The sequence below is a fragment of the Dromiciops gliroides genome, chromosome 1 (genome assembly GCF_019393635.1).
Source record: "Dromiciops gliroides isolate mDroGli1 chromosome 1, mDroGli1.pri, whole genome shotgun sequence".
NCBI classification, from domain to species: Eukaryota; Metazoa; Chordata; class Mammalia; order Microbiotheria; family Microbiotheriidae; genus Dromiciops; species Dromiciops gliroides.
The window spans coordinates 272,824,599-272,842,053 of NC_057861.1; the positions used below are offsets into that span (position 1 = coordinate 272,824,599).

At 39.0% G+C, this 17,455-nt stretch overlaps 2 protein-coding genes across 3 annotated transcripts in view; both read left to right on the forward strand.

Annotated features, from left to right (window-relative positions):
- NKAIN3 (sodium/potassium transporting ATPase interacting 3) overlaps positions 1 to 17,455 on the forward strand; it is an 831,085-nt gene that overhangs the window by 765,407 nt on the left and 48,223 nt on the right. The window lies entirely within an intron of this gene.
- Positions 11,331 to 12,068, forward strand: LOC122737009 (iron-sulfur cluster co-chaperone protein HscB-like). The gene has a single exon (XM_043979416.1). The coding sequence runs from the start codon at positions 11,331 to 11,333 to the stop codon at positions 12,066 to 12,068; it is 738 nt and encodes a 245-aa protein (XP_043835351.1).

A 17,455-nucleotide genomic window follows, 5' to 3' on the forward strand; every position in this document is an offset into this window, starting at 1 on the left:
AAATGCCAGGCCTGAAGTCAGGAAGATTCATTATCCTAAATTCAAATCCAGCCTCGAAAACTTACTAGATGTGTGACCTTGGGCAAGTCACTTCACCCTGTTTGCCTCAGTTTTCTCAACTGTAATATGAGCTGGAGAAGGAAATGTCAAACTCCAGTATCTTTCCCAAGAAAACCTTTGGGGTCAAAAAGACTTGGACATGACTGGAAATGATCCAACAATGAACCTGTATCCACTAAGTGTAAGCTCTTTAAAAACAAGCACTATCTCATTTCGTATTTGTATACCTAGAACAATGGCTTGCACACAGTGTGCAACACAGGTTTAAGTAGGGGGATGCAAAAAAGGAGAATGGATACTTGTCACAATGAGTGCACCTTTAAAACTCACTGTTACTATGTTGTCTAGAAAGATCTGAGAGCCATGCAGAAAGTAACAAAAATGAAATACAACTTAAAAGCCTAAGATGGGAGAATTGGAGGAGGAGCTCCAAAGAGCTTTGGAAATCAATGCCAGTGCCAAAAAGAAAGCAAGTTTTAAAATGTTTCATAGCAAATTGTGATCTAGCTACCAGAATAAAAATCAAAGATAACTTAGAACTATAGAGATAGAAATACCCTAATGGGAAATAATCCATTCTCCTCTATTTGAAGATGCTTTTAGGACCTTACCACAACCATACAAATTATGCTTGAGTGAAACTGTGACCAAGCCACACCAAACAGGCATTCGATAGCTTAAAAAAGTAGTGGAAACAAGCAAATAAACCAAGCAGCTAATTCTTTTGTACAGTTTGGTTCTGAGATTGACTCTGCATCAAAGCCAGTATGAGTGTCTTTATTTTTTTTTAAATATTTAATTCAGACACAGCTTGGGGTTTCTTTCTGTCAAATATTAAAATATAGTGTTTGTATCTGCCTGTCTCCTACAAACAGATCAGAGAAATAATGTTTAATCTCTCCTACAAAATTAATAAACAGATCAGAGAAATTATAATATTTTATAATATCTCCTACCAAAAAAAAGAGAGCAGACATGTCTCCTACAGAACAAAACCATATCAGAGACAGACAGAAAAACATAATATCAATTTAATAATTTTTCCCAAGAAGAAAGATAACACAACATGATCATGTGGAGACTTCCCTCCTAAGAGAGAAGCTCGGGGGACTCCCCATTTCTGAAGATATATATGGTTTTAGTCCACTGATTACAGGGTGTTGTCAGTTTCACCAGTATGATACAGAAATCAACCCAGCAGCAAAAAGCAGTTTAATAATTTCATTTATAACAAGTATGGAGGGAATACAGAAGCATCATGATAAGACTACAGGATTCCAAAAAAAAAGGGGTTGGCAAGGATAAGGATACCCAGATGTTACCATAAGATAGAGACTTATTATCCTGAGGGAAAAGAAGTCACTCGGTAGGGTCTTTTATCTGCTAGGTATCTGGGTTCAGTTTAGAGTTCAGTTGAAGGACATTTTGCTCCTATTAACCCCGGGTTTCGTAAAAAAAAAAAACTTTTGAATAAGGTACCTTCATCAAATCCAGGTCATCCATATATTTATATTAACACTTTAATCCCTAGACACTTGCCACCATATGATACAGATCTAGAACTAGAAGAAACCTTCAAGATTGCCAAATCTTGCCCCCCATTTTACAACTGTAAAAACTGAAACAAAAGAGGTTAAATTACTTGTACAGGATCACACAGACACTAAGTGGCAAAACCTTCTGATTCCCAAGGCTCCTACCTGCACTATGCTAACTCCATCAGGTTCGTGAGACTTCTCCTTTATAGACCCAGCACTCTATCAATTGTGCCACCTACAGGACCTTAAGTCAGTGGAAGCTACCAAAGTCACTAGAAATCCCCCAATCTGTCAAGATCAATATATTCACTTGACCCTTTTTCTTTGCCCTTTTCTTTGATATCAGAAGAGGGATGCAAGAAAGAGAAATGGGTTCTTGTCACCACCAACAAATCATGAAAACTTATTAAATCAATGGTGGCTTCACCAAATTGGGGTTTATAAAAAGGCAGATGGTACTAATGAAACTGGGCTTATCCTCAGCCCAAGCTTAGAGAAAATATACATAGTTGGTTCCAAAAATATATTATACGTTGGAAACTATCCCCAGTTGCAACAAACTCCTACATTGCAGTCTAGATGGGATATCAGGCAATTTATTGCAGTTCAATGTTTATTTTTATTCAAATAACTAGATATTTCAGAGTCAGAGAAAATGCAATTTATCAACACAACATGTATTACCTTCTGGTGATTCATGTTACCAAGATGCAGGCTCACTTTTCTTGGCTAAATATTTCACAAATGTTTGAATAGTGTCCTCTGTTCATGGATACATTTGGAAATAGTTCTGTAATTCACTTGCAAGTAATATATAATTTTAGACTACCATCAGGTTGGTTCATTTTAAAGGTATTGCTTAGCCCCTCCCCCCATCATTAAAATTTTCCTATACCCTGAAAGACCAAAAAAATGCTATTTTCCTCTTAAAAGTTGGTAACGGGGCAGCTAGGTGGTGCAGTGGATAAAGCACCAGACCTGGATTCAGGAGGACCTAAGTTCAAATCTGACCTCAGACACTTGACACTTACTAGCTGTTTGACCCTGGGCAAGTCACTTAACCCTCATTGCCCTGCCAAAAAACCCCAAAACAACAACAGTTGGTAACAGGGTGATGAAAGGGAGATGGTAAGGAAATTTTTTTCCTTCCATAGGGCCTTCCATATCAGTGAAGCCAAAAGGATTATATAGAGACTAAAATAAATAATGAAAAGGAAGTTAAATTTGCTTAATTGAAATTATTTGTTTGCTAGTCTGGCCACTTTTATTCTAGTATACTAGTAATTTTTCACTAAAATTATGATGAATTACATTTAAAGTTAGCTTTTAACACTATACTAATACATATTCCATGTTTATAAATGATATTACAATTAAATTGTTTTCAATACATTCTATCTATGTCTCTCTCTCTCTCTCCTTCCCTTTTCCTCCTTATAAAGATTAAGACTTACTGAGTCCCCTTGCCAAGGGGAAACTACTCAGGCAGGAAGAGGAAAGTGAGAAATTTTTTAAAGAAAGAATTTAGAGGGGAAGGCAAGAAGAAAGTGGGCAATGTGCATTTATATAGAGAGAAAGAAACTTGCAGACTGAGGTCCCTCTTTACCCCAATAATTTGTGCTTACGTACAAAGCTATCCCTTCCCCTCTCCCCCAAAACTATATATATATATATATGTAGATATGTATTATTACATAATCTCTATGATTCCAAGCAACTAGGTATCATAGTGAATAGAGTGTCCATGCTGGAGTCAGAAAAACCTGCATTCAAATCTGACTTCAGATGGTTGGAAACTATGTGGCTTTGGACAAATCACTTAACTTCTGCCTCAGTTTTCTCAGCTGTAAAAATGGGGATAATTATAGCAACTTTTTCACAGAGTTGTTGTGAGGATTAAATGAGATAATATTTATAAAGTGCTTAGCACAGTGCATAGCATATAGTAAGCACTATATTCATGCTTATTCCTTCCCCTCTCCATTTACATGGGTCATCCTGTATTTTAAGCACTTATCCCCAAAGTTTTAACATTCTCACAATAATGCCAAAACATGTTGAACTATTTAGAATACCTCAATCCAGTGCTTTCCATATAAAGAATACTTTTTGGTTTTAAGGAAAAAAGCTCCATTAGCTGAAAATTATTCTAGTAAATTTATCAGAAGAATTAACATGTTTTCTTCACTAATTTGTTTATTCTTTTTCAAATAACTGGAGATCATTTTAAGGTTTAGATTTCCCAGACTTAACAATGACTGACAAAATGTTACCTAAATAGGAATCACTTCTAAATGTATTTCAATGAATAAAAAGTATTAGAATCTGAGGTTATCTCATCTAGCTATTGTCATCTGAGTACATTCTCATACACCTGTTTCATTTTCTGTCTTTGTTTTAGTGTATGTGGTATATATGTTTGTGTTTAATTAGAGGGTGGAGAAGGGAAGTATTAGATGTTTCCAAGACATCACCAACTATTTCAGACTATTAGGATCAACTTCACAAGTTGCTTCACGTACCTACAACTCATCAGTTTCCTTCCGACTCAATACTCCCTAAGGATTTGGGGCTGGAAAATCATCTCATCCAAACCCTTCATTTTAGAGCAGCTTTAGTTTTGTTGTTGTTCAGTTCATTTTTCAGTCATGTCCAACTCTTGTAAACCCATCTGGGATTTTCTTGGCAAAGAAAAAAGGTCAAATGAATATATTGATCCAGACAGATTGGGGGATTTCTACTGATTTTGGTAGCTTCCATTGACTTAAGTTCCTATAGGTGGCACAGTGAATAGAGTGTTGGACCTGGAAAGGAGGAGACTCATCTTTGGGAGTTCAAATCTGGCCTCAGACACTACCAGAGTGATCCTTGGCAAGTCACTTAACCTTTTATGTTTCAGTTTCCTCATCTGAAAAATGATCTGGAGAAGGAAATTGCAAACCATTCTAGTATCTTTGCCAAGAAAACCCCAAGTGAGGTCATGAAGAGTCAGACACAATCAAAGTTACTGAACAATAAACAACAAACTAAAAAATACCTAATCTAGCTAATGGACTAGACTGTTTATCTACCTGGTACTGAAGCTTCTACTAGCCATCTACCTTATTGTGGTATTTATTATTTCTGTGGTCTGTTAAGCTTCTGGTCACCAGCTGAATATAATAGTGATGGAGTAACAGCAATCCAAATAATATTCAGAAAGAGAGAAATCTTGGAGTGACCCAAGCAAAATAAATTTGCCCAAGAAAAACCTGAAATGATAAAACACTTGAGGAGAAATGACAGGAAAGACTAGAAACAAATATCTTTTCACTCAATGATTTTTCAGGCTAAGGTCATGATGTAGATTTCACAGAAGGAAAAGGAAATAAAAAAGTGGAAACCCAAAGTGCATTTTTATAATTAAAATCATTCAGGTGCCTTCAGAAGGCGGATGTGGGCAAAAAAGAGACTCCTACAATCAATAGCAGTGATCTCATAGACTAGCACAATATAAGCCAACTGTTAGCTTTTAAGCAGAATATTTTTAAGCTGTCTTTACCAGATGAAGAGGACATTCCTGACCTGCAGACAAGAGCACATGTCCTTTGAGTCATTTGTCCAGAATCTAAACATAAACATAAATTAATTGCAATAGGTGGCTTTCCTGTTTTCTCTAAGTATTCTGAGGTCCCTTCATCCATGTTTCTGGAAATCCCAATCTGTATGGTAATGTCAAATGGAATATAATGTCATAGAATTTTGGCAGAGGAAATAACCCGAGTCATCGTGATTCAAACTCTAATGAAACTACTGCATTATTCGATATTCATGAGCATTGTTCTTGGACTGGAACCTGTCAGATAGGCTTAAAAATTAATAACAGCAACTCGATTGCCAGCTATGCATTGCTTAAATGGATCTATGAGACTAACATTACAGCTGATGGACACTTTCTGAAGGGTAATGAATGCCTGAGGGAACAGGTAGTTCCCAGCTGGTTCTTTACTTCTTCCTTAACATTTCTGTTCCCATAGTTAACTGTTACTTATAAAGGAGATGAATGCAGGTCAATGCACTGAAAAGAAAGGCATGTAAAAGGCACATTACTGGAACAGGGTTAATGCTTTGGATTGTTCATCCTAATGAAAATGTCTATTTATATCTTCTCCTTTCCATTTTTTTTCTTTTCTCCCTTTGTAGCTCTATCAATCTGTACAAGTACTTTTGAGAGATGAGATAGTGTAAAATCTATAGTCATAAAAACCTGTCACCATCTTGTTTGGGAATCATCTGCTCTTAAAAAACCAACTCTGGAGCTTGTTACCAACTTGTCAGGCTTACTGAAAAGAATGTTTTTAATAAAGAAGAGTGTGGAGGCAAGGAAAAATATAGTGGGAGGGAGAAATTATTAAATGTTATTAATGTAAGACTCCCTCAGTCGATCAGTTGCTAACATTACTCTTTCTGGTATTAGATGGCAAATGTAGCTTCTATGTGAGCTCATGAGGAATATCTGTGCAGGGTGTGGGAAGTACATGAAATCCCAGCAACTGAGCCCTGTCTGCAGCACAACCCAGCATTTTAAAATATCAAGACAACAATAGTAATAAAAATAATAGATAGCATTTATATTGAGCCTACTATGTGCGAGGCACTGTGTTAAGTGCTTTACAAATATTGTCATTAGATCCTCACAAAAATCCTGAGAAGCAGGTGTTTTATTATCCCCATTTTACATTTGAGGTAAATGAAGCAGACAGAAGTGACAGAAGTCACACAGTGAGTAAGTATCTGATCCAGGATTTGAACTCAGATCTTCCTGATTCCAAGTCCAGCACTCTATCCACTGAGCCACCCAAATTCTCAGAAATCCTTTATGTAGTTATATGAATAGTCTGCCACTCAGCTTCCAAGGTGATTTGTCAATGAGCTCTGATGTCTTCCTATTACCTTCAGAATTAAATATAAAGTCCTCTATTTGGCATTCAAAACTTTCCATAACCTGGATCCTTCCTCCCTTTCCAGTCTTCTTGTACCTTACTCCCCTTCACATATTTAATGATCCAGTAATAATGTTCTCCTTTCTCTTCCTTGAACGAGATAGTCTATCTCCTGCCTCCATGTTTTTTCACTCACTGTCTCTATGACTAAAATGTTTTACCCCCTTTCCTTGGCCTCCTACTTTCCCAAGTTTCCTTCATGACTCATATCAAGGCCTACCTTCCTTCTTCAGAGAAGAAGGTCCTCCCAGGTGCTAAAGCCTTCTCCTTTTAGATTGCTTTTCATATACTCTGTATGTTGTTGTACAATCATTTCTCGGTCCTGTCTGACTCTTCCTGATCCCATTTAGAGTTTTTTTGGCAAAGATATTGGAATGGTTTGCCATTTCCTTCTCCAGCTCATTTTGCAGATGAGGAAACTGAGGCAAACAGGGTTACTTGTCCAGGGTTCAGGACTTGTCCAGGGTCACAAAGCTAGTAAGTGTCTGAGGTCTGACTTGAACTCAGGTTCTATTGACTCTAGGCCTGGAGTTAATGTACCAGCAAGCTGTATATGGCTAGTTACCTACTTATTTATGGTTCCTTCTTCATCAGAATATGTGCTTCTGGATGGCAGGGACTGGTTGGGTTTATTTTTTATTTATGTTGCCTTTCTTTGTAACCCCAGTATAGAGCATAATTCCTGGCTCATAGAAAGTGCTTAATGAATGCTTGTTGACTGCCTGCCTATCAGAACCTTGCTACAAGAGGAACTAGTACACTTTCAGGAAACTTTCCATTCAGAGGAAGAATAGATATTGGAAACCTATTCTACAGATCTACTTCCCCCCAGGTTCCTGCTGGGCAGTGTTCATGTATTTGCCTGCTTACCCACAAATTTATTTGATGGACCCTGGCAGCCATTACCATGGTAACGACATGAACTGAAAATAAAAATAATTTCCATCTCCTCTAAACCTTTCACTGGAGCTGCACAAAAATAAGGAAATTTCCCAATTTGAATTTTATTCTCCTCACCCTTGTCCATTCTCTAATGGAGAGACTTAGGTCAAGAGAAAGCAGGAGAAGACTGAATCAGTTACACATAGGAGGATGGCCCCAGAAGTATGAGCTAGGATTAGAGTCCACTCTTTACCTAGCATCCTGATGTAGACTCTGCACTAGGTTATCATAGCATGAAAGAAATGAGGAGCGGTACCCCACTTGAGGACAACTGAGTCATAATTAGAAGGTTAGGTCCTATCTTACTTCTGCTGTGAAGCTGTTGAAGGAGATGCTAAGTCACAATCTGAAGTCCCAGAGTGTGCCTGTTGCTCCCACATTTCTGGAGCATGATGGGATACTTTCCTTTTGCATATTGCTGCCTGCAATCATCTTCTTGCCCTAAATCTTCATGCAGTGTTTTCCTGAATCCCTGTCACTGGCTGTTTGAGCTGTACATCAACATTGAGCCATCAAGTATACATAATGCAAGCAATTAAAACTCTTGCCCACCTGTTCCTTATTAGGAGTTTTGCCCATTACTTACACTAGCTGAAAGACAGAGGAAAAGGTTCTTGCTCTCTCTCTCTCCCTCTCTCTCTCTCTCTCTCTCTCTTTCTCTCTCTCTCTTTCTCCACTTTTGTGTTTGATCAGTATCTCTACTATAAAACTAAATATAGTCTTACTCTGTTGCTGTGAAGTAAAATAGCAGAGCCATCCCTAAATTATTGCAATACTAAGCAGGGAGGAAAATCACTGTTTGATACCTGCATCAGCATTTTTAAATAGGGGGAAATCTGGTTAAAATTTCCATCAAGGTCAACCATAAAGAAGAGAGGAGGAGATACAATAAAAGTAGCCTACAGCCTCAAAGGAAGAGTGAACATACCTTGTGTTGTGTTGTGCTCAAGGAGAGAATTATGGTAGCTAGGAAGCTGAGTCCTTCCTTCCCCATTCTCCAATGTATGGAAGTGTCTCAGCAGTACTTCCTTCTGGCCATATCTATTGCCTTCTAGGAGCTCTAGCCAACTCTGGCTTACCACACCCTATGAAACCAAGACTAAACACACCTCTTTCAATTTTTACCTATTATACTCCTAATTCTGTACTTGGAGGGCAAATAGAATAAATCAAATCCCTTTTCTTTTTATTTGTATCTTTTACAAAATGGTTTTATTGAAGCCTAGTGTTTTATCGATCACTTCTGAATATGCTCTTCCCCTCCCCCACCATATGAACCTTCCCCCATGACAATGAAAAAATAGTTTGATAAAACCAAAACACAAAAATTTGGTTTGATGGCATGTGACATTCCAAACCCATGGACCCTATGTGTATAAAGAAAGGACAGTGATACTCTAATATCTAGCTCTTCAAATACTTGGAGATAACTACTGTGTCCCACATTCCTCCCCATAAATCTTCTCCAAACTCAATATTACTAATTCATTCAATTGCTAGCTCATTGCTATTTCTGGCAAGTGGTGATCAATCAATCAATGACTCAATAAGTATTTGTTAAGCATTTACTATATGATAGGCTCTGGAAATAACAAGACATAAATGAAAGTCTTCATCCCTAAGGAGCTACATTCTATTGGGGAGATAATAAGTACTCCAATGTACAAGATAAATACAAGGTATTGGAGGAGGAAAAGACATTAGCAGCTGGAAATCAGGAAGGGCTTCCTGTAGAAGGTAGTCCTTGAATTGTTTTGAGGGGAACTAAAGACTCTAAGAGATTCTAACTGAGGAGGGAGTACATTCCAGGCATGAAGAGGCAGTCAGTACAAATTTACAGAGCTAGGAGTTGGAGTGTGATTGAATGAGCAAACTATGCAGGATTTTTTGGTTGGACCATAGAATGAATGACAAAGCCACCTTGGAATAATCAATCTCATCCTTAAGTATTGGGACTAGCAGCATAAATCATTAAATAAATGAGGCACCATTCATTTCAAAATTCTGTCTTGTCATTCATAAACCAACCATTTCAATTACCAGTCAGTTGGGCTAGATAAAATTTTACATTTAGAATTCAATGAGATATTAAATTATCCAAGGCATGGGGATTTTGAAGCCTTTTAAAATAAATAATACATTTTTGGTCATTTTAAGAATTTGGGGGTAGAAGGGTTATCCTAAACTTCCACTGCTTCTCATCACCCCACCTGCTTTAAAATCAAATAAGATCTCAATCACATCAATAACAATTTACTTAGAATCTACTATACTTCAGTATAAGAAGTATCAGATATCCAATTCAATTAATACAACAAACATTTCAAAAGTACCTACTATGCAGGACACTGAGCTAAGTACTCAGGAAGATCAAATATAAATCCCTGTGTTTGGCATGGTATATAATTCCTTACTCTCTATATGATTATCAAGCATTTGTTGGTCCAGTCAAACTGTTGATCTTTGCTCATTGCACTCCATCTCTTGTCTCCATGTTTGCCCTGGCTTTCCCTTATGCCTCAAATATACTCCCTCCTCACCTCTGCCTCTGAGAATCCCTCTTTTAATTCAAAGCTTAGTTCAACTCTACCTTCTTTCTACCAGAGGCTTTTCCAGATTCTTCCAAGTTCAATTCTCCACCCACCCCACACAGGTTTTAATGGATACATATTGTGCATATACTTCTTTGTGTGCATATTTTCCCCTAGAGAATGTAAACTTTTTGAGGACAAGGACTGTTTCATTTATCACTTTGTATCTTCGTAGCATAGAACAAAGTGGCCAACCTATGTTGTTGTTGTTATTCAGTTGTTTCAGTTGTGTGGGGTTTTATTATTTTAAGCTACTACTGTATTTTCTAAAATTAATCGCTATTGCTATATTTTATAAAATTAAATTGCTATGACTATCGCACTAGTTTGGGCAGTAAGCATATTATTATTATATTAATATATTATATCGGGACAGCTAGGTGGCGCAGTAGATAGAGCACCGGCCCTGGAGTCAAGAGTACCTGAGTTCAAATCCGGCCTCAGACACTTAACACTTACTAGCTGTGTGACCCTGGGCAAGTCACTTAACCCCAATTGCCTCACTAAAAAATATATATATATATTATATCAGTAAAGGATTGACCACATAGCAGTTAGCATGAGCAGACCTACAAAAGACCTACAAAGCCTACACTGTCCTAAGGAAGAGTAAACACCAAGAGAGCATGTCTTGAGACCCAGGCTCTGACATGGCTAAGGGTTTTATCCTCTTTTGATAGAGGTAGATCATTATATATGGATCAAAGCTGATTGGTTAGTATCATTCAATTCCATTGGTTGACCTGATTTGAGGGTGGTCTAAAATAAAATAAACTCTTCAGATGACATCAGGAAGAAGAATGCAAAAGACCCTTGCTGAAGGGAAAAGGTGAAGTCTGAGTATGATTTGATCCCATCAGTTCACTGAGCTGGACAAAAGAATGAATCTCCATTTCTTTTATTCTCCTGGATTTGTCCCAGGCAAAATTTGCTGAAGTTCCTCAAGAACTGGACTTTCTGAATCAAACTAATATTACAGGGGCAGCTAGGTGGTGCAGTAGATAGAGCACTGGCCCTGGATTCAGGAGTACCTGAGTTCAAATCCAGCCTCAGACACTTAACACTTACTAGCTGTGTGACCCTGGGCAAGTCACTTAATCCCAATTGCCTCACTAAAAAAAAAAACTAATATTACAAATATTTTACAAAGGGTTCTTAACTATGGAATTTATGATGGTTAACAATGTAAAGGAGAAAATGAAGAAAACAATTGAGCAATGCATTCACAAAACTATAGGGGCCCCGGGCAGGTGTCGTCCTCGGCCAGATGTGGCGCAGCCCGGGCCCTTCGCCAGGAGTGGTGGGCCCCGGGGAGGCCCTGCAGCAAGGGTGGCGGCGCAGCGTCAGCGCCTCGGAGCGCCCCCAGCTGCTGGAACTGCGGAGGCCAGGGGGCGACCGCGGGCGGAGATCGACTCTTCTGTCCCGCCTGTCGGGCTCTGCAACCGCCCAGCCCCGAGCCCCACTTCTTCCGCCTCATGGACTGCGCCCCGTCCTTCACAGTGGACGTCCAGAATCTGCAGCGCCGGTACCAGGAACTCCAGCGCCTGGTGCACCCCGATAACTTCAGCCAGAAGTCACAGACTGAAAGGGACTTCTCAGAACAGCATTCCACACTGGTGAATGAGGCCTACAAGACCCTGCGTACCCCAATGAGCCGAGGGCTCTATCTGCTGAAGCTCAGGGGCTTGGAGATCTCCGAGGGTACAGACACCAACGTGGACATGCAGTTTCTCGGAGAAATCATGCAAGTCAATGAGAAGCTTGAAGGAGCTGAGAGTCAGGCTGAAACCAGAGAGATTGAAGCCTTGGTCAAAGATAAGCAGAAAGAATTGACCGAAGAAGTGAGCCAAGCTTTCAAACAAGGTGATCTTCAGAAAGCCAAGGAACTTTTAGGGAAAATGAAATACTTTGTAAATTTAGAAGAAAAAGTGAAACTAAAGAAGACACCCTCCTAACTGGGAATGGATGATGACTTTATACTGTCTTCGTTCCCATTAAATTATTGTACAGAAAAAAAAAAAAAAACTATAGGGGGCAGTCCCCTGTAATAGGTAGGTCTTACAGGGGGCAGCTAGGTGGCACAGTGGATAGAGCACCAGCCCTGGAGTCAGGAGTACCTGAGTTCAAATCCGGCCTCAGACACTTAACACTAGCTGTGTGACCCTGGGCAAGTCACTTAACCCCAATTGCCTCACTAAAAACAAAAAAGACAAATAGTGTATGCAAAAGGGGAAAGGGAGGAGAAAAAAGGAAATGTCCATTTAAGTCTCTGGAAGTCTCATTTCCTACAGATGATTCTTGGGACATCATCTTGATGCTGCTCTGTATTCTGGTGTGATCTCAGGTGTGATTGCAGAGAAGTCTTTCCCAGGGTCTTTAGATGCTCTTCCTCAGCTGGAAAATCTCCTATAAAATCCAGGCCCAGTGCTTTATGCACTGCACCACCTAGCTGCCCCCTCAGAATTGATCTTAACAGAACTTTAAATAACTGTCAATAACCAAATCAGATAATGAAAATTTGCTCAAACCCTTATGTTTTTTTTGTTTTTTGGTTTTTTTTGGTGAGGCAATTGGGGTTAAGTGACTTGCCCAGGGTCACACAGCTAGTAAGTGTTAAGTGTCTGAGGCCGGATTTGAACTCAGGTACTCCTGAATCCAGGGCCGGTGCTCTATCCACTGCGCCATCTAGCTGCCCCTCAAACCCTTATGTTTAAAGATATTTGAAGCCTTTTAGAGATTTTATTATAGGTTAGTTATCCAGTTGTTACATATGAAACTCAGATACAACAAAAAAATTAGAACCCGGTTTTTTTATACTTAGCATGATTTCACAGTCATGTCTCTTTGTAACCCCGTTTGGGGTTTCTTTTGGCAAAGATACTGGAATACACCTCCTTCTCAATTCTGGGGAGACAGAGAGGGAGAAATAATAGCAACATTTCCCAACTTCTGTTTAAATTGGCAGGTTGGATCCCCAGAGAGCAGCTACTGCTACTCTCAGATAATATGGTAAAAGCAGTTAATACAAAACCTTCTCCTAAGAACCTGGGTCACTCCTTCCCACAAATACACACAGCATCCATGGGAGGAGTATGTTTAAACTTAGGCCATCATTGTAGTGAGGCACACATGTAAGAAATATATGTGACAAGGTTTAACTCACAGCACCTGCTCTGGAAGTCCTTTTCTCTATGTGGAGACCTCATACAGAGAGGTACAATCTCTCCATGACTAAGAGCTACACTTGGGTTCTGAATAATATAATGTAGCCTAGAGTTTATGGAACTGCTCAACACTGTCTGTGTCCATTCCCACTATAGTCTACCCTGGTAAGATAAAACCTGGAATATTGTTTTCAGTTGTGGGCACCACATTTTAGAAAGACCATGGACAAGCTTGTGTGCATCAAGAGAAGGGCATGAGGAATGGCAAGGAGACCAGAAACTATGCTATAGGATTAGTTGTTGTCATGGTTTAGTTGATTAGTCATGTCCAATTCTTTGTGACCCCATTTGAGGTTTTCTTGGCAAAGATATTAGAGTGGTTTGCCATTTCCTTCTCCAGCTCATGTTATAAATGAGAAAACTGTGGCAAACAGGGTTAAGTGACTTACCCAGAGTCACACAACTATTAAGTATCTGATGCCATATTTGAGCTCAGGTCCTCCTGACTCCAGACCCTGTTTTTTATCTACTGTGCCACCTAGCTGCCCATATGATCAATTGTTCAATTCAATTAAATAAGGAATTATTACATTTCTATGTTCTAGGGCACTGTGCTTGGAACTGGGGTTACAAAGATAAAAATAAATTGTTTTCACCTTCAAGGCATTGAGTCAACAAGGGGCAAACAACAAATAGCTAACATTTATATAGCACTTTAAGGTTTGCAAAAGTGCTTCACACATACTATCTCACTGGATCCTCACAATAGCACTATGCCATTGTGATCTCCATTTTACAGATGAAAAAACTGAGGCACAAACTTTTTTAAAGTGACTTGTCCAGGATCATACAGGTAGTAAACATCTGAGACAAAATTTGAACGTGTCATTGTATCTTCAAGACCAGAGCTCTATCCCTAGTGCCAAATAGTGGCCAAACTAGCTGTACATAGGCAAACACAAAATATAAATAACCTAAATAATAAGCAATTCTGTGTGAGGAGAGCACTAAGTAGAGCAATCAAGGAAGTTATCTTCTTGGAGGGGCCATGCGGGTCACCTTGAAGGGAGTTTGGGCTTCTAAGACCCAAAAGTGAGTCAGGAGAGCAATCTAGGCCTTTGCAAAGACACAGACATGGGGGAGCAAGTAAACCAGTTTGACCGGATTATACTGTGAGAAGGAATCATGTCTAATCCTACAGCAAAGATAGGTTGGAAGTAGGCTGTAAAGAGCATTCATTGCAAAGCATAGGAAAATGACAAGATCTTCTTCAACAAATGAATGGCACAGTCAGGCCTCTGCTTTAGGGAATATTAGTTTGACACTGTGTAGAAAAGAGATTAGAGAATAGAGACCTGGATACAGGGAAACCAATTAGGATGTGATTATAATAATCTCAGAGAAAGGGCTGGATTAAGGAAATTGTGTTAAGAATGGAAAAAGGGGTGCAGATGAAAGCGATATTGTTGAGGTCAAGTCAATGGAGACTTTAAAAATGACTAGTTTAAGGTAATGGGGATATCTGACAGAAAAGATTTAGGGAGGGCATAACAACTGTCTTGAGATAATTGAATGTCTGGGATGTGACAGAAGAATTAGACTTTCTGGTTTGGGTTTGTTGTGTTTGCTTTTTGTCTCTGTATGGAAAAAGAAACCAAATCAGCAGACATTTACTGTCTACTATATGTAAGGCATTGATGTAGGTGAGGTTGGCTAATATTAGCAGCAATGCAAAGGTAGTTAGGCAGATTTAAGCTCCATACTCTTTTTTTTTTTTTTTTTTTGGTGAGACAATGGGAGTTAAGTGACTTGCCCAGGGTCATACAGCCAGTAAGTGTTAAGTGTCTGAGGCCGGATTTGAACTCAGGTACTCCTGAATCCAGGACTGGTGCTCTATCTACTGCACCACCTAACTGCCCCTAAGCTCCATACTCTTTATGGGGAAACTGTTTAGTGCTAGAACTGTCCAAAAAGTGGGATGCATTGCTCCAGAGGTGGTCAGTCACCCATTACTGCAGATCTTCCAAAAGTTTATCCTGAATGCTAGAAAGGAGTCTTGCTAAGATGCTCTGTCTTACCCTGTTAGAGCACATGACCTTGAAGGCTTTTCAAGCTTGGAAATTCTATCATTCTTGTTATGGAAACAAGAATATTGCATACAAATTAAGAAACAATAGGTTGAAAATTATTCAAATATTCATATGCCAAGAAAAGGCTATAAGCTCCTTCATGTCATGGATCATTTTTGTTTTGTCTTCATATCTCTAGCATCTAGCACATTGTCTTGCCCATAATCTAATAGACATAGATTGTAAGTCTTCAGAGGAAGAAAGATCATGGTGTGATCAACCTGGAAAGCAGGTGAGAGAAGACCATAAAGGGATTTAAATGCCAAACAGAGGAGTTTGTATGTTATCCTAAAGGTCATAGGGAGCCAGTAAAGTTTACTGAACAAGGAAGTGATATGGTCAGACCCAGGGGTGCTAGAGCCAGCTTGGACCAATTTATATAAGCCAATTGTGAGGATTGTACATCTTGGGAATTGGCACATGCTCAAAATCAGAACTTAATTTATTATCCTGTTGATTATCTAGACTTAAGTACATAATAAAGAATAAGACAAATTAATCTTAAAAGTGTACAACACATACTTTTCTCCCTAGAGAGGTGATTGTTCAACATTTACCAGCACACCCCTGGACTCGGACCTATGCCTATGTTTTTGTTTTGGGGTTTTTGGGGGGGGTTTGTGGGGCAATGGGGGTTAAGTGACTTGCCCAGGGTCACACAGCTAGTAAGTGTCAAGTATCTAAGGCCGGATTTGAACTCAGGTACTTCTGAATCCAGGGCTGGTGCTTTATCCACTGCACCACCTAGGGGCCCCTGTTTTTGTAATATTGTTTTAAATCCCTGGGTTGTCTTTGTAGAAGTGGGATTTGAGCTGCATGTTGATTGAAGGGTAAACATATTTGGATAGGCTAGAAGGAAGAAGAAAGACAGTCCGGCTAGATGGAATGGCTTAAGGAAAAATGAAAGTCAAAAAATATTGAATGAAGGTGGGTAAGAAGAGAGGCATATTAGTAAGTAAATCAATGTGACAGAAGCAGTGTGTTTGTCTAGGGGAATAGTGACCTGTTAGGCTGGAGAGGTTGGGGCCATATTGAGGGGTTGTCCTGAGAACCACATTAAGGAAATATTCTTTGAAAGTTTGGGGTATTTTGAATAATTTCCTTTTTAAAATGTCTTCTATTCATGTTTAGACAATATGGGGAGATGCAAGCTTATCTTTGGAGATCTACCATCTGCTTTTTATTCATGGCTTTTCCATATTCTGGGGTGCCCTGCTACTTTTCTAGTGTGGAGCACCAAATGCCCTCCTGCTGTTCTCTTAGGTGTCATCTTTTGTAATACCTCATCTAGGTCTACCCACCCTGCACAAGGCCCTGTATTTCTAAATGACCCCTCCTTAATCTTTCATGCTCAAAGGAATTCCTCCTCCCCATTTCAAAATCAATATTCTCATTTAATGGGTCTTAAGGATCTAATGAAAATAATTTTCACTGACATGAATGCCTGATAGGAACTTAATGTGCTGATCACCCAGGATATGTCTTTAAAAAGTATACTTATTAGGCCAAAGGACTGAATCTTCTAATGCTAGAATTTTGAGCATGGTGACAGATTAGTGCAGCATGTTTTGGGGCAAGCTAACCTTTGTGCTACCCCTTAAACCATACCATGACTGCTTATTCCTGCTGTTATACTTAACCCAATTAAAAGGAAAGAAGAATTTGCACTTATCACCTCTAGAGATTTCCATGATGGAAGTGGGTCAGAGAAATCCCTAGTTAAACAGAATGGTGGTATAATTTAATGTGATTTTATCAAATGAATGACTTTTTTATAAGTAGTGTCATGTATTTTCAGAAGTATTGTTGCTACATGGATGAATGCTTCTGAAGTGTAGTCATCTGGAATTATAGCTCATTACAAAAAGTTCATTACAAGAAGAACTCAAAATAGATGGCCAAATTCACAATCTTGCACATTCATTGTGGGTCATGGAGTATAACAAAACATTGGAATTCAAGATTAAATGGTCTATAGAGGATAGAATCAGTGATACAGGCTAATAATTGTTGAATGTCATATTACCACTGGACATTGGAGTCCTGTGT